The sequence below is a fragment of the Tachysurus vachellii genome, chromosome 16 (genome assembly GCF_030014155.1).
Source record: "Tachysurus vachellii isolate PV-2020 chromosome 16, HZAU_Pvac_v1, whole genome shotgun sequence".
NCBI lineage: Eukaryota > Metazoa > Chordata > Actinopteri > Siluriformes > Bagridae > Tachysurus > Tachysurus vachellii.
The window spans coordinates 20411163-20435656 of NC_083475.1; the positions used below are offsets into that span (position 1 = coordinate 20411163).

The 24494-nt window shown below is 41.5% G+C and overlaps 2 protein-coding genes across 2 annotated transcripts; one reads left to right on the top strand and one right to left on the bottom strand.

The window, feature by feature from the left end:
- Positions 1-231: 231 nt before the first annotated feature.
- Positions 232-20809, top strand: parpbp (PARP1 binding protein). The gene is made up of 11 exons (XM_060890050.1): positions 232-350; positions 457-621; positions 4531-4764; positions 4848-4961; positions 7020-7190; positions 7861-8015; positions 14815-14992; positions 15364-15545; positions 16770-16851; positions 19538-19736; positions 20212-20809. Exons 2-11 carry the CDS (start codon positions 472-474, stop codon positions 20532-20534), a joined length of 1788 nt encoding a protein of 595 aa, XP_060746033.1. The 5' UTR covers positions 232-350; positions 457-471; the 3' UTR covers positions 20535-20809.
- pmch (pro-melanin-concentrating hormone) lies at positions 20778-24249 on the bottom strand. The gene is made up of 3 exons (XM_060890051.1): positions 24007-24249; positions 22612-22783; positions 20778-20979 (listed from the first exon to the last, which is right to left on the bottom strand). Exons 1-3 carry the CDS (start codon positions 24247-24249, stop codon positions 20930-20932), a joined length of 465 nt encoding a protein of 154 aa, XP_060746034.1. The 3' UTR covers positions 20778-20929.
- Between the last annotated feature and the right edge of the window lie 245 nt (positions 24250-24494).

Consider the following 24494-nt stretch of genomic DNA (forward strand, 5'->3'; position numbering starts at 1 on the left):
GCTTGTTTTGAGTTTATACGCTCCAGGTTTGCTGTCAATTGTCAATTTTCATACGTGAATAAAATGTGACGAAAATCGAATTGCATTTTTTTTTACATTTATTCTGCGATTTGTGACAATTAAGAAAATAATAAAGTGACACAATTTTGTAATTATTACATATTCAACGATCACTTGCCTCATTTGCATAAAACAGATGCCGAACTTGTCCTGTGGGCGTGACCAAGGTCACGTGAGTTAACGTGATTGGCTGATCTGTGTTTTCATGTCGATTTAAATTTTCAGACAGCATTCAGTTTGGAAATCATAGCATTAAGGACCAGACCTTAAATCTCCCTACTGAGCTGTTGGTAAGTTTGTTTCCCCTCGCAGTCTAGTTAATGTGGTTCACTTCTCATCTGATGTGTGATGTCTGTAGTGTTAGATCTGTTAGCTGATCATCTGTTTGTCTTACAGGTTTAATTCAGGACAATGGGGATCTACCAGTGGAACCTAAAGGCACTAATCAGAGTTTTTAGAAGAGAGTGTCACCGAGTTTTGGACTCGGAGAGAACTACAATACATGGAGCAGACAGCATGCTGATGGTCCTCCAGCTGGCTGTTGCTGAGGTCCATAAGCAGGTAACAGCAACATGATGATGTTCAACTAGTTCAGTGCTGACACTTACATTACAGTACTGACACTTACATTACAGTACTGACACTTACATTACAGTACTGACACTGTAGTGCTGACACTTACATTACAGTACTGACACTTACATTACAGTACTGACACTGTAGTACTGACACTTACATTACAGTACTGACACTTACATTACAGTACTGACACTGTAGTACTGACACTTACATTACAGTGCTGACACTTACATTACAGTACTGACACTGTAGTGCTGACACTTACATTACAGTACTGACACTTACATTACAGTACTGACACTGTAGTACTGACACTTACATTACAGTACTGACACTTACATTACAGTGCTGACACTTACATTACAGTACTGACACTGTAGTGCTGACACTTACATTACAGTACTGACACTTACATTACAGTACTGACACTTACATTACAGTGCTGACACTTACATTACAGTACTGACACTTACATTACAGTACTGACACTGCAGTGCTGACACTTACATTACAGTGCTGACACTTACATTACAGTGCTGACACTTACATTACAGTGCTGACACTTACATTACAGTACTGACACTTACATTACAGTACTGACACTGTAGTGCTGACACATTACAGTGCTGACACTTACATTAAAGTACTGACACTTACATTAAAGTACTGACACTTACATTACAGTATTGACACTTACAGTACTGACACTGTAGTGCTGACACTTACATTACAGTACTGACACTAGTGCTGACACTTACATTACAGTACTGACACTTACATTACAGTACTGACACTGCAGTGCTGACACTTACATTACAGTACTGACACTTACAGTACTGACACGTACACTACAGCACAGACACGTACACTACAGACACTTACACTACAGTACTGACACATTACAGTACAGACACTGTAGTGCTGACGCTTACAGTACTGACACTGCAGCACTGACACTTAAATTACAGTACTGACACTTACATTATAGTACTGACACTGTAGTGCTGACACTTACATTACTGTACTGACACTGCAGCACTGACACTTACATTACAGTACTGACACTTACATTACAGTACTGACTGCAGTGCTGACACTTACAGTACATTACAGTACTGACACTGTAGTGCTGACACTTAAATTACAGTACTGACACTCCAGCGCTGACACTTGCATTACAGTACTGACACTGCAGTGCTGACACTTGCATTACAGTACTGACACTGCAGTGCTGACACTTACATTACAGTGCTGACACTTACATTACAGTGCTGACACTGCAGTGCTGACACTTACATTACAGTACTGACACTGCAGTGCTGACACTTACATTACAGTACTGACACTGCAGTGCTGACACTTACATTACAGTACTGACACTGCAGTGCTGACACTTACATTACAGTACTGACACTGCAGTGCTGACACTTACATTACAGTACTGACACTGCAGTGCTGACACTTACATTACAGTGCTGACACTTACATTACAGTGCTGACACTTACATTACAGTGCTGACACTGCAGTGCTGACACTTACATTACAGTACTGACACTTACATTACAGTATTGACACTTACAGTACTGACATTGCAGTGCTGACACTTACATTACAGTGCTGACACTTACATTACAGTGCTGACACTTACATTACAGTACTGACACTTACATTACAGTACTGACACTGTAGTGCTGACACTTACATTACAGTACTGACACTTACATTACAGTACTGACACTTACATTACAGTACTGACTGCAGTGCTGACACTGACAGTACATTACAGTACTGACACTTACATTACAGTACTGACACTGCAGCACTGACACTTACATTACAATACTGACACTGCAGCACTGACACTTAAATTACAGTACTGACACTGTAGTGCTGACACTTACATTACAGTACTGACACTCCAGCGCTGACACTTGCATTACAGTACTGACACTGCAGTGCTGACACTTACATGACAGTACTGACACTGCAGTGCTGACACTTGCATGACAGTACTGACACTGCCGCGCTGACACTTACATTACAGTGCTGACACTTACATTACAGTACTGACACTAGTGCTGACACTTACATTACAGTACTGACACTAGTGCTGACACTTACATTACAGTACTGACACTTACATTACAGTACTGACACTGTAGTGCTGACACTGTAGTGCTGACACTTACATTACAGTACTGACACTTACATTACAGTACTGACACTTACATTACAGTACAGACACTTACATTACTGACATGTACACTACACTACAGACACTTACACTACAGACACTTACACTACAGACACTTACACTACAGTACTGACACTGCAGTGCTGACGCTTACATTACAGTACTGACACTGCAGTACTGACACTTAAATTACAGTACTGACACTTAAATTACAGTACTGACACTTACATTACAGTACAGACACTTACATTACTGACATGTACACTACAGTACAGACACTTACACTACAGACACTTACACTACAGACACTTACACTACAGTACTGACACTGCAGTGCTGACGCTTACATTACAGTACTGACACTGCAGTACTGACACTTAAATTACAGTACTGACACTTAAATTACAGTACTGACACTTACATTACAGTACTGACACTGCAGTGCTGACACTTACATTACAGTACTGACACTGCAGTGCTGACACTTACATTACACATTACACTTACATTACAGTACTGACACTGCAGTGCTGACACTTACATTACAGTACTGACACTTACATTACAGTACTGACACTGCAGTGCTGACACTTACATTACAGTACTGACACTGCAGTGCTGACACTTGCATTACACATTACACTTACATTACAGTACTGACACTGCAGTGCTGACACTTACATTACAGTACTGACACTTACATTACAGTACTGACACTGCAGTGCTGACACTTACATTACAGTACTGACACTTACATTACAGTACTGACACTGCAGTGCTGACACTTACATTACAGTACTGACACTTACATTACAGTACTGACACTGCAGTGCTGACACTTACATTACAGTACTGACAGGATGCTCCACAATCTAGTGGAAAGCTTCCTCACTTGACTAAATAGCCACTAGAAACAGCTCTGTTTCTAACCTTCAGGTTGAAAATAGAGCAGGAAGTAAACAGATACACAAAATGTACATGAAGTGCAAAATCATCCAAATAAAATAACCAAACAAATCACAGGTGACACCACAGAACACAGCTGGATAACGTGAGGTATTTCTAGGGTCAAACCGCTTCCCTTGAGAAACAACAGCTGATCAATAAGAGCTCAAGAGCCCAAATCAACAACGGCTGGCAATCAGAAGTTCATTTGAGAAGTACGTCAGCCCGGAATGAAAACTTGCCCAATCGCTGAAGAGGTTTGGAAGTTTGTAGCTACCAGCTCATCATGCTTAACTCAACACACATTTGGCCATAAATACATCTTTTGTCCTAGTTACACCAGCACAAAATAAAAACTATCAAGCTTAAATTATATATCTTTTTTTATTTTTGGATAAAAATGATGTGCTGTTATTGTTAAATATTTTCGGGCCTTTCTGTTTAGTGTTTAAAGATTTGTGAAGATGGAAGAAAAACAAGCAGGATTTTTTTCAATAAGTTTATCGTCGTGTTTTTTTTTTTTTTTTTTTCTCTTTCTTTCCTCAATCCGTTATTAATAATGCAGACGACACGAGGATACGATCACGAAAGGCTGAAGATGATGATATTTTCCTCTCGTTGCCCTATGACTTAGCCTTCATATTCCCAGAGAGAGCTTTTTAAATGCAGTGTGTGTTACTGTAAGATTTTCCGTTTCTTGGCCTGTAGCGTTCTTCCATGTGACAAAAGCATGTCTCTGGTTTTACTCTAGGAAAAAGGAGAGTTCGGTGTGGCTTTGAGTGACGTGCTGGAGGCTTGGAAATGCTTGCTTCTGGACAAGCTCCACCTGTCCCGCGACAGCTCCCCGCTCCCTGAGAATTATGAGCTCATCCGGAAAGAGTACCAGAGCTTTCTGAAGCGCACCAACACGGTGGATCTGATTGATGTCTATAACATGTACGAGGGGCTAAAGCTGGATGAGGACCCTGAAGATCCCCTGACCGCAGTGAGTGCATCCGGGCAGTTTGGGGCTCTGATTGCTTTTAGTCGGAACGTGTTTAAATCCTAGGTATTGTTTTTCACACTTAGACACAGATGTTCGAGTTCCTAATGTGCAGCAGCACGGAGGACGCAGAAGAAGCAGAGACGATCCATCTGGTTCCGGTGACCCCATCGAACCGGGTTAGAACCTGCAGCGCACAGGTGATGTCTCGGAGGACGAGTTTTTAAAGCGACATGTCAACCAAAATCTAAAAATATAACAGAAGTAATCAATACTCAGTGTGTACTGATTCCTCAAGAAGCATCGTGCTTTATATAACACAAGTCACTTCTCACTGATTCTCCTTATAGTAGCTACGTATAAACAAGCCTTCCGTATTTTTCCCTTTTTATAAAATGAACACGACGAAATAACCTACTGTTGGTCGAGTCAGTAAAATAAAACTTGCAGGTCTGTTACAGATCACTGACACTGGAGACACCTTCCACAAACGTGGAGCATGAAGCACCCTGTGAAATATAGTAACAACAACCTTTTTAGCATGGGCACATTAAAGGTGAGGTGCACGATGTTGAGAAATGCTTCAGAAAACCGAGTCGGGCCGACAAACAAAACAAAAAAAAGATTTACGATAAGACAAGAAGCAGGACCCGTGTTAATATAGGATCAGCTTTTCAGAGCTGGAGAGAACTGAACGTCATCTGCGTGAAACGGAGCTAAACCTTTCACGGTACAACACACAGTACTACAAAAACACATGTGTATTACCACAGTATTACTCATTGTGTTCATTTACTGATAAAAATATCCACTCGGCCAGCTGCCCCAACAGGTAATAGTTATAATAGTTATAATAGTTATAGATATAATAGTTATAATAGTTGCCTGGGTTACGTATGTGTGGGGTGGAGCTAAAACAGGGGTGACACCCATTTGGGTTAGGGGCGTGTTTGTTTTGGTGATTTCAAATGTCAACATTGGCTTTCAAATATCGTACACCGCACCTTTAATAGAAATTGATATTAAAGCGCTGTGCTATGAGGAATAAAATGCATCACATCACAACATCCAACACATTTTGCTTTGTGAGAATTTTTATTTTTTTATTTTTTTATTTTTTATGTGAAATCCAAGCACAGGATTTTGCTTTTAAACTCCTAGCATTGAAGACACAGATGTAAAGACTTTCTATTAGAGCTGTTCTCATGTTCCACACGTGACTGGAAGAAGGATTTGATCGAATCTGTTTTGATGACGTCCCACGACACGTTTCTGCGGAAAATCCGCTTTTTTTTAAAAAATATTTGCCATTTTGAAAAATTGCAGATTGGGCATTAATGTCTGCTCTTGTGAAATCCTGACTAATCGGAGATCACGACTTTTTCCAACGTGCTTTCAAATCCATATTAAAAGCAGATTTAAATCAACTGAGATCTTCTTCTCTACTCGGGTTCCCGACTCGTACCGTGTCTGGATCGTCGTTAACGAGAGCGTTACGTTACATCACTCGGTTTTAAGACAGAAATGTGAATTCAGTTACTGATCCTGCTGCACGTAGTGAGCGTGTAATACAGAGAAAGTCTCTCTGATGCTTTTTTTCCCGGCTGTCAGCCTCGGATTTATGAGGCTAGATGTTGGGATTTGCTTCTGTAATACTGAAACTGACGAGGTTTCCGAAGGCACTGAGAGCAGGAGAAAGGGGAGAAAGAAAAAAAAAAACCCTCCTCAGATATACTATATGCTTATGGGCTAATGCAGTCTGACACCGTCATAAAATATTAACTGACACCGTCGTAAAATAACATCGCTACTTACTTTACTGTTCCCTCGCTATAAGAACACTGCGACTTTTTCGGGATAAAATACTTTCGTGCTGAAGTCACACTTTCTCAGAGAGCTCTAATCTACCTGAATGACTCAGTCGGAGCTCGGACGTCAGTCTGACTGAGAATCTGACAGAGCTTTAGCGATTTTGGCAATAAGATTGGGCAAAAAAAAAAAAAAAATCAGGATCCAGATGTGCAAAGCTGATGGAGACCATTTTAAGAAGGCTTGCAGCTGGAATTGTAGCTACAGATGCTTTTACTGACACCAGGGCAGTAAATACTTACTCCCCCTTTTTTTTTTTTTTTTTTTTAATATAGCTAACCAAAATGCATCAGTTCAACACATCAGTTCTTTCTTGTATCGAAGGATCTTTATTTGGTGCATTGTGTTCCTCTGTTGCTTATTCACACACTCACTTCCTCTTCCCGCAGGTGCAGCGAGCAGTACGGAGGCTCTTTTGCTCGTATCTGTGTATGCTGGTGAACACGAAGGACGATTTGGCCCTCACACACACTTTAAACACCCCTAACCGCTGTCTCGGGCACACAGCATTCACTGACCTCAAACACGCAGCACGTGAACGCTCCACGTCTCTATTTCTGGTAAATGTGTCACTGAATTTATTGCAAATCCACCGAGCTGACTTCAAGGTTCCAGTCCAGGAACCTTGGTTTAGCAACTAATGAATGATTAAAAAGGAAAAAAAAAAGGTTAGAGTTAGAAATGGTTGTGTTTTTGCTTCACATTATCACTTTTAACTATCATGGACTCCATCTATCCATCCATCCAAATTGGTGTTCAATCATTTTAATATTTATTGCAGTCTGATCTAAAATAAATCAGGACTCGGTTGTTTTTCAGTGTGTTTTAGATGTTTTTTTTTCCGTCTGTTGATCTTACACTGAATTTTAGTGTTGAAGATAAATCTGAGCTGCTTTTAGATGAACAAACACTCCGAGCGTCTCAGAGAGCAGAAACGGGTTTGATCTCAACATTTACTCTGAACATACAAACATCTGTGTGGAGAAAAAAAATATTTAGTCTTTCTGGATCTTTTCTATGAATATTTCGCTCTAGTATTGTAGAAAAAAACAGTGATAGAAACAGAAATAGTGATGAAACGTGACTAGTTCTTAAAGTCCCGAGTGTTTACTTTCATATGAGCTTCATATTAACACCACTGTGGAGTGAGACATGAGGAAGACGTTCAGTCGTCAACACGGACACCATATGGACTAATATACTCCTAACAGCCGCCTCTTGATTTTCCAGGCTGCGACTTCATTTATCCGGGCGATAGAGCTGGGAGGAAAAGGTTACGCCCCTCCAGAATCGGACCCTTTAAGGAAGCATTTAAAGGGTTTGTCTCTGTTTGTCCATTTCATGGACCAGCTCGAGGAGATCCTAGGAGAAACTCCAAACCCCAGGTATTACCTTTCTCTTCCTAGTTATTGACTTCCTCATATATCCTTCTTGTTACAGACAGAGCTACTAGACAGTTTATTACTGTAGGAACACCTCTACCCATGTGATTATCCAGTCAGCCGGTAGTCACCTGGTCTCTTATACCCCTTTTCCACCAAAAAGAACCGGGTGCTGGTTCAGAGCTAGTGCTGGTGCTGGTTCAAAGTTGGTTCCACTGGCGAACCTTCTAAGAACCGGTTTGCCTTTCCACCGGCTAGAGAGACGTCACAGAGCCGAGTCTGACGTCACTGTATACGTGTCACGTTACACAGCAACGTTAGCGCAGCAGCGACAAACACAAACATCAACAATGGCGGCTGTTGCTTTACTGTTAATGCTCATGGCTTTGTGAACCTACATTAACACCCAAAAGCGGCGAATCCAACGTGTACGTGCAGCTCCATGTAATCTGTATAAACGGAGGTTGTTATTGAGAGAGTACTTAACATTATTTTATCATTAACACAGAAAAAAGTTAACATTAGCATGTAGCTAACTACTATCATGTGTGCTGATAATGTATCATATTGCGGTAAAGTAAAAGTGTATTAAACATTGGTATATTATCAAATGCGCTAACAGTAGCCCCGCCCACAGCCCCTGACACAAGCGGTTCTTAAGTCTAGACCAGCAACGTTTTGGTGCTACTTAAGAAGCACTTTTCCTGGTTCAGAGCCGGTGCTTTGGCTGTCGAAAAAGAAAGAACTGGTTCTAAATTAGGCTCCGAACCAGCACTCAAACTGCCTCGGCGGAAAAGGGGCATTTAAGTTCCTGTGAGAACTTGATATGGTCTAATGCTGTTTGTAGTCCATCCACCTCAAGAATCCACATGTTTTTGAGATGCTTTTCTGCTCACTATGGTTTTAAATAGTGTCTAACTCATACCTCATACAAACTGGTTGTTCTCTCATCAACTAGATGTTTCCTTTATCAGAACTACTGTTGAATTGAGGTTTTCTGGGGAAAACAAATTACTGAACTCTTCCAGCCAATTTCCATCATCGCAAACAAACATTCCACGCTCACATTCACCGATTTTTATTAAAATGTTCTCTCATGTTTGATGTAAAGGTGTTCCAGGAGTAGGGAAGTGGTATCTTAGTGATTGAAGATGACTACTGATGAGAAGGTTCAGTCCCAGAACCACCAAGCTGTAACTTCTGGGCCCTTGAGCAAGGCCCTAAACCATCAATTAGGGTTTAATTGACATTTTAAATAAACCCTGGAAATGTTCGAAACCTAGATACGAAAGCTGGATCGAGTAGTTTATGAAGAATCTACAATTGTTTTTTGTAAAACTATGGTATATTTTTCAGTGTGTATCGTGGTCTAAACCCAGATTCAGATCGAGCAAGATTGTTTTTTAATGTCGCACAAGCTCGGGTTCTGCACACATCCTGGTTCTGTGACAGGCTTTTTACACCTGGTCACTTCATGCGTTTTCTGTGATCCGATAGCTATCCGATGGTATTTAGACCAGGTCTAAATGCCCTCCGAAACGTTTTGGAGACGGATATAAATCCGATGGTTCAAACCCCTTCAGGAGGTGGTCTGGGACGCAATTCAGATGAAACTGTACAGGTGTAAATGAATGTGGTCGTTCAAGCCACATACGTCAGCGCTATACTCCTCCCAAACTGAAGTACGTCACTCGCAGGTGATCTTTCACACAGGCATCTCGTCAGATCTTAAAATGCACTGCTGCCGCCAGCGAAAACGCAGCAAACAGTAAACGCTGTTTTTTTGTAGCATAAACGTCGTAACATCGTAAGTTTTTTCGTCTTCTTTTTGATTGCGTTCTGAAAACCGCGGAATTACCCAGGAAATGAGGTCAAATATATTTGCATTTTGGGCGGGAGTAGAAAGATCGGATCGATATCCGATTCGCCGAGACGCATTTATGTGGCCTAATGTAAATGGAACAGTTTTAACAAATCAGATAGCTATCGGATCGGAGAAAACACATGAAGTGACCGGGAGTAAAAAGGCCCTATGATTATTCAGCATTGATGCACAACCGCGCCGTTCCCGTTCTTTGGAATAGAGCTGGATACGAGGGGCATGTTGTAGATGTAAGCAATCAGATCTACATGCAGAAAGAGTTGTAAAGCTGATCGAGACCAGCTGGATTTCTGGGATGAGTTCAGCATCATGAAGAACAGAAGCAAAAAGAAAGCAGTTGTTAAAAGAAACTGATAAAATTCACATTTTTTGAAGAATGATAAGAATCAGATGTGGAATAGAAATGGAGAAAGGTTGTGTAGAACGGCAGACCTGAAAGAGTTTTGCACCTTTTTTCTCAATTCCTGTATAAATTAGCACTTTAGATAACAGGGCTGTCAAGTGTCGCGCATTGAGAGTGACCGTCGCGCATTGAGAGTGACCGTCGCGCATTGAGAGTGACCGTCGCGCATTGAGAGTGACCGTCGCGCATTGAGAGTGACCGTCACGCATTGAGAGTGACCGTCACGCATTGAGAGTGACCGTCACGCATTTTGGTCTTTTGTCACGCTCTCCCGCCACACATCGTATTCCTCACGCCGAAAACCGTTTGACTATTTATCATATATTTAATAAGCCGCAGCGCCCAAAATGTATCAGTCCGCACCGCTGTCTCTATGGAACCGGGCAGGAACCAAGCGCGTCTCAGTTCTTAGTCGAGCCTGACGCTTACAGTGTATCAGCCAATCAAAAAAAGAGGCTACACAATAGCCAATCAGAAAATAGCACTATTGTATCTGGGTAAGATTTAACGCAACAACCAATGAATAAAAAACATATACATTACAGAGGGTATTTTTAATGGTCGGTTTGAACAAAACCTCAACACGAAACAGTTTGTCTCTGGACGGGACATTGTCCTCAATCAGGACCCTAAAAATGTCTGGGCTTGTGCTGAACTGTTTTATATGGGAGCAACATTACAAATGATAAAGAGGTCCAAAAAGGTAACAAACACTTACAATAAACAACACCAGTCATAATCTCTCTCTCTCTCTCTCTCTCTCTCTCTCTCTCTATCATAGATTATCAGGCAGTCACCATAATCACAACATTCCATTTCTATCCAGGAAAGCTTAATCTTACGTACTGAAAATGAGCAAATCTTCTGACTAACATATTGAACGTCAGGAATCGTTCCTGTGATCGATTTGGATGTACGTTCAGGGCCGTCATCTCCGTGGGTTCATCAGGATCAGGGTCGTGGTTGATGCCTGTGTGAAAATACTACACTGTATACTATAAAAGATGAAGTTCTTTCAAGAACAAGAAACGCAACATCAGCACCGTAAAATGGCGTAAAATCAGAAACGTTTATTGGGGTGCCAATAATTTAGCGAACAAGTATACTTGTTCTATTAAATGATATCATTCCTCGTCCTCACAGAACGTTCTAGCACGGCATGTTTGACCTTGCACTGTTTGCCTCGTCCTCGGCTGTAATCAACCGATGCGTGCGTCCAAACCATACGGCGTGGAAGCCATGACCTCACCTGACATTAACTCTGTAATTAAAGCCTTTGATTTTCTCTGCAGATCGTTTTATTTAATCTGAACATACTGCAAAGCCAGTGTTCCCTTTACCTTATCAAAATCCACCTGCACTATTTATCTGCAAATCTATTTTCCTCCTTTTCCCAACTTTGAATTGCTCGAGCATGTTTATCTGTGGAATATCAAAGCCTAAAAAGTAAAAGGCAATTCGGTGGTTTGATGGCTGATTAGACGTCATACTTGGAAATATTTCCCTGATTGTGCTTACTTCAAAAAAAAAACCTGCCATAGGATGCCTTCCCGAATACGACGTAACTCTGATCTCGCGAAGTTTAACGAGTGCATCATTGTGCTTGAGAAGCAAGTGCCTTGAACCTGCAGTTTCCTTTCACAGCTTCGGGGCTTCTCCCAGAAGATAGTATGATTCGTCTCGAGCCAAAAGAGTTCTTTCATCAGCCTTTGACCCTCCTAGATTTTCCCCGCTGCACCTCATGGAGTACTGTATTACCACACACAAACAGCCCTTCTTGCTGGATCAGGGCCTCTCGTACGTCCAACATCTGTTTTCCCAGATGATTCTGTTACTGTAATTCCCTCGCACAAAAGCTGGGTCAGGGATTTGGGCCGGCTCGTTTCCCGGCTTCTCCCCAATGTTTACATTCGCTAATACGTTCACGCAGGCATGTATGCCTTGCCCTGTTCTATCGCTGCTCTCATGCTAACCTCTCGTATTAGACAGGGCGTTGGTTTTCTTTTCTTCCTTTTTTTCCCCCCACATCACCTGTTCTGTACTGGTGTCAACAGGTTCAGTGCTTCTTTTTCTCTTCTTAAATCTTTCCTTTTTCTTTCTGTTGTATTGCTGCTGTAGTCAGGACAAGGTCCAGGATTAGGGCAACTCTCCTGAAGGGTGCTACTATAGAGCATCTTGGTAGAACCTTTATTGTACAACAGCTCCAGGACCCCCAGCATGCCTGACCAATGTTCGTGTGGGTTTCTCCGTGTTCTCCAGGTTCTCCCCACCTCCTAATAACATGCCGGGGTTTGAACTGCCTTTGCTAAAGTGTGAATGCATGAATGTGTGTCTGCATGGTGCAGTGTGTAGTACAGCCTCCCATCCTCTCTCCCAGGGTGTATTTCCTCTCCCAGAATTACCAAGACAGGCTCGAAATACTATGTGACCTTCACAAAACAGGATAGAACTCTCTCTGATGAAAGAATGAATGAATTGTTGATTTGATCTGCACCCTGCACCCTCAGATCTACCAGCACTGCTTAATTAACTGGTTCCACCATTTCTTAAGGTAAAGGCAATTATACAACAAGATTTTTTTCTGTTCTGGCACAAAGGTGGTGGAATGAACTTCCCCTAGGGGTCCGGACAGCTGAGTCACTGGCTATTTTCAAACGACGGTTGAAGTCCTTATTAACACTTTAACTAGCACTTCCTTGCTTGTTTGTTGCATATATCATTCATTCATTTTCTACCGCTTATCCGAACTACCTCGGGTCACGGGGAGCCTGTGCCTATCTCAGGCATCATCGGGCATCAAGGCAGGATACACCCTGGACGGAGTGCCAACCCATCGCAGGGCACACACACACTCTTTCACTCACGTACTCACACACTAGGGACAATTTTCCAGAGATGCCAATCAACCTACCATGCATGTCTTTGGACCGGGGGAGGAAACCGGAGTACCCGGAGGAAACCCCCGAGGCACGGGGAGAACATGCAAACTCCACACACACAAGGCGGAGGCGGGAATCGAACCCCCAACCCTGGAGGTGTGAGGCGAACGTGCTAACCACTAAGCCACCGTGCCCCCTTGTTGCATATATGTTTATAAAAAATAAATAAAAAATTAAACAATTTTTTAGAATTATAGGTAGGGTCTCCGTTGTTTGAAAGCCAATGTTGACATTTGAAATCACCAAAACAAACACGCCCTTAACCCAAATAGGTCCCACCCCTGTATTGATAGCTCTGCCCACACATACATACGTAACCCAGGCAACTAATGGAAAGAAATGTGTCTTTATCATAGCTGAAGTGAAGAACAATACGATTGTAGATAAACAAACAAGCAAAAATGACACACAAGCATAATCATGTAAAGGACAAAGACATATATTAGTTCTGTGTAACAAAACAAAACCAACGTTACTCACCTATCGAGAAGGAAAAAAGCGCCTCGGCGTCTTAAGTAAAGTTGGTCACATATTCACAGATTGGAGTTTCCCGAGTCAATAACTCCTGAGCTAAACGCTGTTACTACACAAAACATGGTTGTAGCTGCGTCTCTACATTACTACGATAGAAAAGAGGTGTTATTTGTGTAGTAACAGCATTTAGCTCAGGAGTTATTGACTCAGGAAACTCCAATCTGTGAATATGTGACCAACTTCCTGCTCCTTCAGTTCTCTCCAGCGCTGGAAAGCTGATCCTATATTAACACGTCCTACTTCTTACCTTATCGTAAGTCTTTCTTCTCTTTCTTTCTTTGTTTTTATCCTCCATGTCAATGTTAAAACCGCTTTCTGCTAATGTCACACATGCGCACTGAACACTCTCTCCGCCCATATTGAAAAAAAAATAAAAAATTTGAAAGCGGGAAAAATATATATATGGACCATATATTAGCCACGTCATTGTTTAAGCCGCAAGGTTCAAAGCGTGGGAAAAAGGTTGCGGCTTATAGTCCGGAAAATACGGTACAAATGCATCGATTTCTCTAAAAGTTAAAAATTTAAAAATTAAATTAAAAAACCAATCCTGTCGAGAATTTTGTGGAAATTTGACAGGATTAGTCAAGCTTTCTGTCAAAGTGGAAGGGATTAGTCAAACTTTGTGAGATGGATTAGTTGAACTTCTGGGCACTGTCTACTAGAAGAAGGCGGGATTGGTTTAGTCTGAAGGAATGGACAGGCTTGATCAAATCTTTTGTTGGTGTGGGTGGGAAAGTTTAAGAGTGTCTGCAGGACCTGGTGTGATTAGCCAGAATTTATTCAGGTGTAGGATTGGTAAAGAGTGACTGCATGAAACGGGGGGAAATTGGGCAGAATTTGAATCCTTCAAGATCAAGTATGAATGTTTTTAAGTCCCACACGTACCTTTTTTATTTTGGCCTTTATAACGATGGGAAAATTTTCTTATTGGGGTGCGAATAACCTTTCCATGCTTTTGAGAGGAAATACTATAACGATATAAAACCATGTTTGTAGGTTATTTTAATGTTTATTTGCTTGTTCCTTTCCATCACCTTGCAGTGTTGCTGGAGGCAGGATCGTGTCCAGCGTCAGAGCGGTCGTCCTGAAGGGTCTCAGCAGCGCCGGTCCGGTGTACACTGCCGTAGAAGACACGGTGGAGGAACTCAAGGAGAGAATCCAACATATCCACAACCTTCAGAACGAGTCTGCTTGTGTTACAGGGATCAGTCCAGCCAGGGTAAAGATGATTTTCTCAATGTTGATGCATTTCAGATACTTGAGTGCAAAGATTTTTGCACCCTTAAGACCAGGTCAATGTTTTGGGTTCATGCTTGTCAAATAATCAGTATTACGATTCCAGTTGTGAAGCGGTCTGCTTTTCTTTTGTAACCTGCTACACAGCTACATTTATAGCAGACTTCAATGTCTTGTGTATCCTCTAGACATGTTTTGGATCCTATTCTGTAAGTAAAAAAAAAAAATAAATAAATAAAATCTGAGCAAGGTACATTTTCCATTCATACCCCCACAACTTTAATTATGTGATCAGATACCAATCTAGCAGTACAGTTTCATGTTTATGTCTCGTGTAATCTGATCCCTTTACAGCCCAGAATGTACGCCATCAACCACGCCACTGCTTATGCAGGCAGAGAAACTGTTAAAGTCCTGATCACGGTGTTGGATGAAGAAGCTCTGGCGCCGCCCTGCAGGAACAAAGCAGAACTGCTCACCGATGATCAGATCGCTCTGAACGAAGCAGAGACTTTGTGTCTCCTTACGCTCTACAAGTACGTTCTGCTGACTAATACACAATGCACAAGCTTTACTTTACTCAACCTTACTCAAATATATCTCAAATATATCGTGGGTCTGTTATTTTTACAAGTTATTAACCAATCTAAAGTCTTGAAAATAGCTTGAGCGCAAATCTCATAACTCCATTGGACACTTCAACTGTCCACCTCTTCCTCACTCCGTGGGAGAGCTTCACGTCATATTTCTCCTCAAGAAGAGTCGCAACGAATCAACACGTCTTCTGAGGTAAATGTCTTCAAAACATTGGGCTCAAAGAAAAAAAAATCTTGACCCCCGCTAGATCTGGTGCTCGTCTGAGGACAGGAATTTAGCGCAAGACAATCCACTGCAACGCGGACTAAACCCTGTGACGTGAAGCTCTCCCACGGAGTGAGGAAGAGGTGGACAGTTGAAGTGTCCAATGGAGTTATGAGATTTGTGCTCAAGCTATTTTCAAGACTTTAGATTGGTTAATAACTTGTAAAAATAACAGACCCACGTGGGGACTGACCAATAGCATCGATATGTGAAAAAGTATGAAATTGACCAAATTTGGACATACGAGGTTTCCGCCCGACAGCGACGATATATAATATGGTTTCTTTTCTCTTTCTTGCTATTAATGTGACGATTTGTGTTTTTAGTTTTAACAGCACTTGACCAACCAATGGAACTTTTTCCCTCATTTAAAATACAAAATCTCTAAAATGTTGTTAAATAATTAAGTTAATTAGTTATAAGTTAATTAATTTTCTTTTCGGTTGAAAACATGCTTTTTACTCCTCGTTTATAAATATTTCTCAAAAAAAAATAAAAGAAAAGAAATATCAGTTGTTTCTGTGCATTCAGACATGGGTAAATGTCAAAAACCTGGCTGTGTAAAAGTTTTGGCACCCTACTAAATGCAACTGTATCTTTTCCTCTGATGTCCACCTAGCGTTGTATTGTTTGTTTACTACTGTAGCTACCTAAATCTACAATACAATTAAATAAACAAGGAGAAAATAGTTGCAGGTTGGAAAAGTTGAAACAGCTCCTTTCTTATTTCCTTTTCTATTCACTAATGCGTAGATGCAAAGTCTGATTTCTGTGATAAAATAAGATGCATTCTGTTTAAGTCTTATGTTAAAGGTAAAAACGGAAACTTAGGAACTGGCAGAACGACAATATATTCATCATCTTCTCACTTCTGCATTCTTTCATTTGTATGCCTGCAGATCTCCAGAACTTCCCACAGGACTCTCTCCAAAGCCCCTGCGCAATCGCGTCCATAGCCAGCAAGAGCACGTAAAGTCTAAGGTAAAGAGGCGTCAGAACCGTGTCACGAAACTCGGCACTGATTTACGTCATGATCCTTACCGCTTAAAGCCACGTTCACAAGTCACCAGGTGCTTTACTCTAAAGTCATCAGGAGGTGTTTCTGAAGCTGGTTGCTATACTAATAATGTTTGTCAATGTGTGGTACAGCTAGCATTCCAAAGCAGTCGCTATAACCAAACATGCCGGAGGGAGATTTGTCATTTTTGTGTAAAATTCAGCAGTGTAAATAAATCAGCATCATATCATACGCTGGCTTCTACAGTGTTTAGTGTGTTTGCACAGAGAACAAGAACAAACCAGGGTCTCACTCAGCGTCACCATGTCTTTGGTCTTGTAGTGTTTTTTTTTTTTTTTTTTTTACTGCTAAACTTGAGCCAAGGGGGGCACGGTGGCTTAGTGGTTAGCACGTTCGCCTCACACCTTCAGGGTTGGGGGTTCGATTCCCGCCTCCACCTTGTGTGTGTGTGTGGAGTTTGCATGTTCTCCCCGTGCCTCGGGGGTTTCCTCCGGGTACTCCGGTTTCCTCCCCCGGTCCAAAGACATGCATGGTAGGTTGATTGGCATCTCTGGAAAGTTGTCTGTAGTGTGTGATTGCGTGAGTGAATGAGAGTGTGTGTGTGTGTGTGTGTGTGCCCTGCGATGGGTTGGCACTCCGTCCAGGGTGTATCCTGCCTTGATGCCCGATGACGCCTGAGGCACAGGCTCCCCGTGACCCGAGGTAGTTCGGATAAGCGGTAGAAGATGAATGAATGAATGAACTTGAGCCAAAGGACAGCGATATAAACCTGCAGAAATGTCTGTAGATTTGGAACCAAACAAAGACAAATACTGTTGTTTTACCAACAAACATAAGGTCAAAATTACAGCTTTACCTCTGACGGTTAGGAAGCACTGACACTGGAGACTCCTTCCATAAATTTGAACCGTACGTAGTTTCCTTACAGAAAAGTTATCATCTAAATGACGCCCTTTTGTTTTTTTGTTTGTTATTAGTAAAATAACCAATACAGTTTTATTCTGGATATTACGCTGTTACAATACAAACAATAATGTATTTGAACAAGAGCATTAATATAAGCCTGATTTTTAATTTTCAGAATTGCTTCTATACAAAATTAACGTTTTTCTTATTCAAAGAGAATTAATTATTTAATTCTCAGCTAATTTTTCCTTTTTTTTTTTTAATTGCTTGCATTATGAAGCTAAAGCTGTTTTTTTAGACTGGAGTAATAAACGGAGTAATAGGGGTCTGAAAGCACATTTTAAGTCTTTAAGGCTCCTGTTTCCCATAACAGGTGCTAAATTCATGACGTTTTTACTGTTAGTGCTTTAGGTTCTAATAACAAATAAAACGTTAATATACACATAAAACGCAAGGCTCGATTATATGTTTCAAAGTGTGCAGGTTTTAATATTTTAGGTACAGGCATTTCATTGTAGAGATAAACAATTCTCCTTGGGCACGTATGCTAAACACGTTTTGTAAATTGGCTTCTTTATTTGATCGTGCTAGCAGATGTCACTTTAGCTGCCTTCACTCTTCCTGTGCGTGAGCGGTAATGGTCCCCGGGTAGCTCGCTGCTTCCTGAACTCGGCGAGCGGAAGCTTTTCAGATCTTCGCTTTGAAGATATCGTATCGATCACATAACCTGACTAACAAGGAGGAAACTTAAAAAGGTTATTGCTTCCTGTAGTCTGCTGATCGCTGCGCCATCGCGGTTTGTATCCAGACTGACGTCAGTTAGTACGATGAGAGGAAAGCAGAGCTCTCTGCACTGCTTTCGATCCAAATCCTGGGGGGTTTTCTTGGATAAAACTTTTGAAGGATAACGATTTACACTGTGTGTTGCATGAATTTACAGGTCACTTCTACATCACGGACGTCACGCACGTACAAAATACACGGACCTTCAGTTAAATATTAAATGTAAATTTTAATTAGATATAAAATATTCAGCTAAAGCTTGTAACAAAACGTGTCCAACATCTGATTGGGGGGAAAAAAAGAGAAAACACTCTCTGGAGTCCAGCCCATGACATCATATCAACATGGCTGCTCAAACAGTGAGTTAAATGAAACAGTTAATAATGCTAATTGCATAATGCTAATGCTAACTGCTAATAATGGAACAATGATAAGCTTTCAGAAAGGCATCTACGTTTGTTTACTTGTTCTTCTGTACTTTGAACATATAAAGGTCGAGAGCTATAATTAATTACAAGTTCAAGTTTGCATAGGATGATCTATATAAACCTACATGTTTTGCATTCCTGTGCGTTCAGGGTTCGCGCTATTAGCATGCATCCAGGGAAGCCTGCTCTTCCGTGCTAAGCCTCTCGGTTGTTTTCGGTCTTTTAAGAAATCACTTTGAAAAGAACTCTTTGATCTGCTGTCTCTTTCCAAGCCTGGATTTCCCACCCAACTTTTATTTTTTATTTATTTATTTTTTAAGTTTGATTGATGATCGTTGGCTCAGAACACTCTGTAGTCCTGCTAATCCCAGGCAGGCGTGGATCAAACAGACACAACAGTGTTGGATCAGCATTTCTCTTTGGCCTTTTGAGGTTTCAAAAGCAGTCTGTTCTCTGACTTCTCTGGCCTCTGTATCTCCGGCTCTGTATATCTCTCGGCTGTCTAATCTCAGAGCCCTGTTTGTTCTTGCAGGTAAGGGAGAGGGGCATCCGATCGCAGTTTGCCTGCACGTACATGGATGACTGTGAGCCTCTAATTCGAGTGCTAGACTTTCCCAGCACGAGTCAGCTCCCGACCTGCGTTCATCCAGCTCCTAAGCCGACGGTCCCCTCAGCTGTTAACGCGCCCCCTGAGCACGACTGCAACCCTGCAGACAAATGCAAAAAACAAGGTACTCCTTTCCAAGATGAGCTCCAGTCCTTTTTCTGTAGTTCATAACTTTCACACATGGTTTATTGGGGTCTCACACACCGCAAGCGCACACAGATGAGCTTGTTCCAGGTGCCTCTGACGCCACGCTGTCGGCATCATGCCCGGACTCACCTCCCGAGCCAAAGCCTCAATCTCTGCCTAATTCCTGCTCGGGGACTGGTACTTAAGATCAACCTTTTAAATGATTCCCCTTCCATAAAAACTGGCTGGTCTCGCTTGTGCTGTAAAAAAAAAAAACTTACACTGCAGTACATGACAAATGTCGAGCTTCAGCTCTGTAAAATAAACATACTGCCTGTTAAACTGCATGTCTAACGTCAGCAGTTTCACAATTCCCCCCTGCCCTTTTTTTTTTTTTTTTTTTTTTTTTTCTCACCCTTTTTTTTCTTCACTAATTTATTTTATTCCCCTCCTTATTTACGCATGTTCTTCAGCCGAGGTAGATCAACAGGCAGCAATTCAAGCCATGCGTGGATCAGGGACCAAACCAGCCCTCGAGCAGCGCAGCACCAACGGCCCGATCCGGACAGGTGTTTCAAGGAAAGCAGTGGCAGAACTCCAAACCATCACCAAAACTTCTAAGAGGAAGCTGTCAAACAGAGAGAGTGTGGAACAAGGAGGTGATGAGAACCAGCCGCCTCAGAAGAGACCTCCTGCCAAAGCTTGTAGCTCAGGGCCAGGGAAGAAGAGCAGCACCATGTCTAGAAAGAAGCTCATTGCAGGTCAGGGCAAGCTTACAAGCTTTTTCCGGCTATGATTTTAAAGCTTATATGCTATGTTTCATCGTGACATCTCGTGTCCTCTGTAATCACGTCCTCCATCCGAACGAGTAACGTGTATAAATTAGAAGACTTCTACTGTACGATCGCTTCCTGCTTAAACCTTAAACCCCTCTCTAATGAGGTTGAGTATTTTATCAATGCACTGAAAACCTTTAATTTATGTGTTTCATTTTGTGATCTGGTCATCAATCATTGCACAATGGTATTTCATTGTTCTGTTTATTTTTAATCACACAAGCATATCATTTCTGGTTTTAATAAAGTTTTATTTGACTGTTGACCTTTTTTATTTTTGTTCTGTGAATGTATTTTGATGAATATGACCAGATCGAGTCATAAGGTAAGTCGTGGCTGTGTTTTCCTTCCATCTTCAAGCCTGCCAGCAGGGACGGTACACCCTCCCGATCATGCACCGAAGCACTAAACAGAAGCAAAGAACAAGGTTTAAGAAGGATTTCACTTAAATAACAGGCAACATTTGAATAAAACTAATAATCCTTGTTGGTGTTTGTTATTAACTATTTACCAAGGGAAAAAAAACTATACTTCTTCAGTTACCCGTTACAATAAGTAAGTAGAACAATATGAAAATTTTAAGTGCTTTTCCTTTCTTTATCTTCCAACATTGTAATCAACCAACTCTCACTCACGAGCGTAAAAGCTAGCATGTGCTTCCTCAAAGATACATGAAGCAACAGAATCTTTTCAAACTTTGCAACACTGAACAGCAAAGGGCTATCTATTGTCTTCTGCATACCCAAGTTCACAGATGCCCACGGTTGGCTAGTGTCGCGATTGAGATTTAAAGGCAGGGTCTCCGATTTTTGAGAAATGCTTCAGAAAACTGAGTCGAGCCGAATAATAAACAAAAATCAAAACAAAACAAACGTGTAGCCAATGAGCAGAAAGGGGCGGGGCTTGTCAATATGGGCGGAGAGAGTGTTCAGTGCGCGTGTGTGACATTAGCAGAAAGCGGTTTTAACATTGACATGGAGGATAAAAACAAAGAAAGAAAGAGAAGAAAGACTTACGATAAGGTAAGAAGTAGGACGTGTTAATATAGGATCAGCTTTCCAGCGCTGGAGAGAACTGAAGGAGCAGGAAGTTGGTCACATATTCACAGATTGGAGTTTCCTGAGTCAATAACTCCTGAGCTAAACGCTGTTACTACACAAATAACACCTCTTTTCTATCGTAGTAATGTAGAGACGCAGCTACAACCGTGTTTTGTGTAGTAACAGCGTTTAGCTCAGGAGTTATTGACTCGGGAAACTCCAATCTGTGAATATGTGACCAACTTTACTTAAGACGCCGAGGCGCTTTTTTCCTTCTCGATAGGTGAGTAACGTTGGTTTTACTTTGTTACACAGAACTAATATATGTCTTTGTCCTTTACATGATTATACTTGTGTGTCATTTTTGCTTGTTTGTTTATCTACAATCGTATTGTTCTTCCCTTCAGCTATGATAAAGACACATTTCTTTCCGTTAGTTGCCTGGGTTACGTATGTATGTGTGGGCGGAGCTATCAATACAGGGGTGGGACCCATTTGGGTTAGGGGCGTGTTTGTTTTGGTGATTTCAAATGTCAACATTTGCTTTCAAACATCGGAGACCCCACCTTTAACTCAATCTCATGAGCTCTGTGTGCATCTTCTTAGTCCCAGACTGAGGTCATATTCACACAGAAATGTTTACTAAGTGCAGTAGACCACCCCAAAGCATCATGCATTCTGTGAGAATTGTGCTTGGGTTAGGCTATTGTAATCTTAATTAAGGAAAGTGAGAAACTACATTTGGATGACTGCACCGATTCAGACTCTGGAAAGGATCAATGTCATGAGAACTGTCAAAACTTTGAAATCCCATCTTTTCCTTCCTTTAAATGAATCAAAATGACAGGAAAGAGACACTCGCTTGACGAAACACATCACCACACAGCATGCGCAGCCAAGTCGGGCGCCGAGCCATGTTCTAGTATTGCATTAGTCAATGACGCAGAAGAAAAAAAAGAAAAAAAAAAAACAAAAGAGAGAGAAAGAGACGACTTACTCTTATTGTCCGTGTTTCTCTTGGCCATGGGGATGAGATCATCTGCATTGTGCCACTCATCCTTCTGAGTTGCAGCAAGAGCGCGGTCAAATCTCCATGGTGATAGCACGGGAAAGGCTCGTCCAAAACCAGAGCTTGCGTCACTCCCAGAAGCCCCTTTTGATCCCAGATCCTGAGTGAAACAGATCATTGACAATTACCAAGCGGCGTCTGTGGGCCGCTGACCTTCTCTGCTGACCACCTTACACAAGCAATCTCATTCACTCTTTTTTTCCCTTCAACCTACACCTGGAGATGTTTAAAGATAATTTGAACGGCACACACCCAAGAGCTCCTGAAGTGTTCTGATGTCTAGTGTTGAGTATGGAACCCCACATGGAAGAATTGGTTCAAATTACACCAAAGTTTCCCATGTCTCACTTTTCCCCTTCTGTTGATTCGCAGGCCACAGTTTCCCACCATATAGCTGTAGCTGTATTTCTCCTTCCTTTCGATTGTTCCTTCAATTGCTCTGGTAACTACTTCAACATGATCACCCAGCAGAGAGGAAGCTATTCCAGGCCACTACACACGCCTGAGAAGTTCAGCCAAAGATACACCTACTGGCTAAATGTCTCGAATTTATCCACAAATACATGTGTAGCTGAAGCTGAAGAACGTAGCAGCTTCGATAATATTTACTGGTAACATCTTTTAAGGAAGGCTGTGTATAAAGACGACTTGTATTTCCGATAAGTGTCTGAAGAAGAGCGCCGTAATCTGCTGTGTCTTAACTCAGAAAGCAGGCAAATACAGTATGACCCCTTGAAGGTCTGCTAGAACTATTGCAGAAATCTATGTTCTCAGTCAAAAGAATGGCTTATATCAAGAAAATTCCACAATAAAACGTTTTCCAAAACTTTAAGCTGTAACCATCAATAAGAAAGCCGCTGAGGAACCAACTTTCCCCCATGAGTATACATTAATCTGTCTTAATCTTAAATAAGCGATTCGTTCCTGTAACGGTCACAGATTTGGATCCTATCCCACGGGCTGTTAGGTGGAAATACACTCTGGTTGGGACCCCATTTGTTCACACACATACGCTTCTTTTAAGACCCGCACAGGACACTGGAGCCCTGAGGTGGAAATGCTACTATCCGTGCTAACGTTCCTCTATTGCATGTCTCTATTGATTTCTCCTAAAACTATTGAGAAGTTTGCTTTCTTTGCCAAAAAAATGCATCCTTGTAGCATCCTAAAGTGTTATTTAGTTTTTCCCTGTGTGAACGAGTATTAAAGATTCTACAGATGTTTTATTTTTTATTTATTTAAACAGCTTTAACCATCTACAAACCCCTTGAGGAAACCCGTTCTTCTAACATATTGGGCAATACGTTTAGACACAGCACTTACTGAAAAGATAAAGATCCTCTTAGTGCCATCTTCATCAGCCAGCCTTCCCTCTACAAGAGGGAATCTTCTTGGGGCAGAATCACCAAGTCCTGCTACATTCACTGCATCTTCGTCCATCACAGAATTAAAGCTATGTTGGTTTGCTGTGTCATCTTTGATTCTACTTGCAGGCAAAGCTAAGGTTGATAAACGAACAAACGAGTTGAGCGCAAGTGCAAAAACGATCAAGGATGAGTTGATCATGATGATTGGATTTGCTTGCACCAGATTGCTCTAACCCACAAAACCGACGCTCGGCAGCCTTTTATATCTTTTAAACCGATAAAAGAAAATCTGTCTGTTGTCGCGTCTGAAAGGTGTCGTTCTAATGGAACAGAAAAGCACGCCGTTGTGCATTCAAGCGATTATATTCTGCCTTTGTAAACACCATTTGTCTTTGTGAATGGTGGGATTATTTTGTTGCTTTCCATTTCTTTTTAAAAATAGAA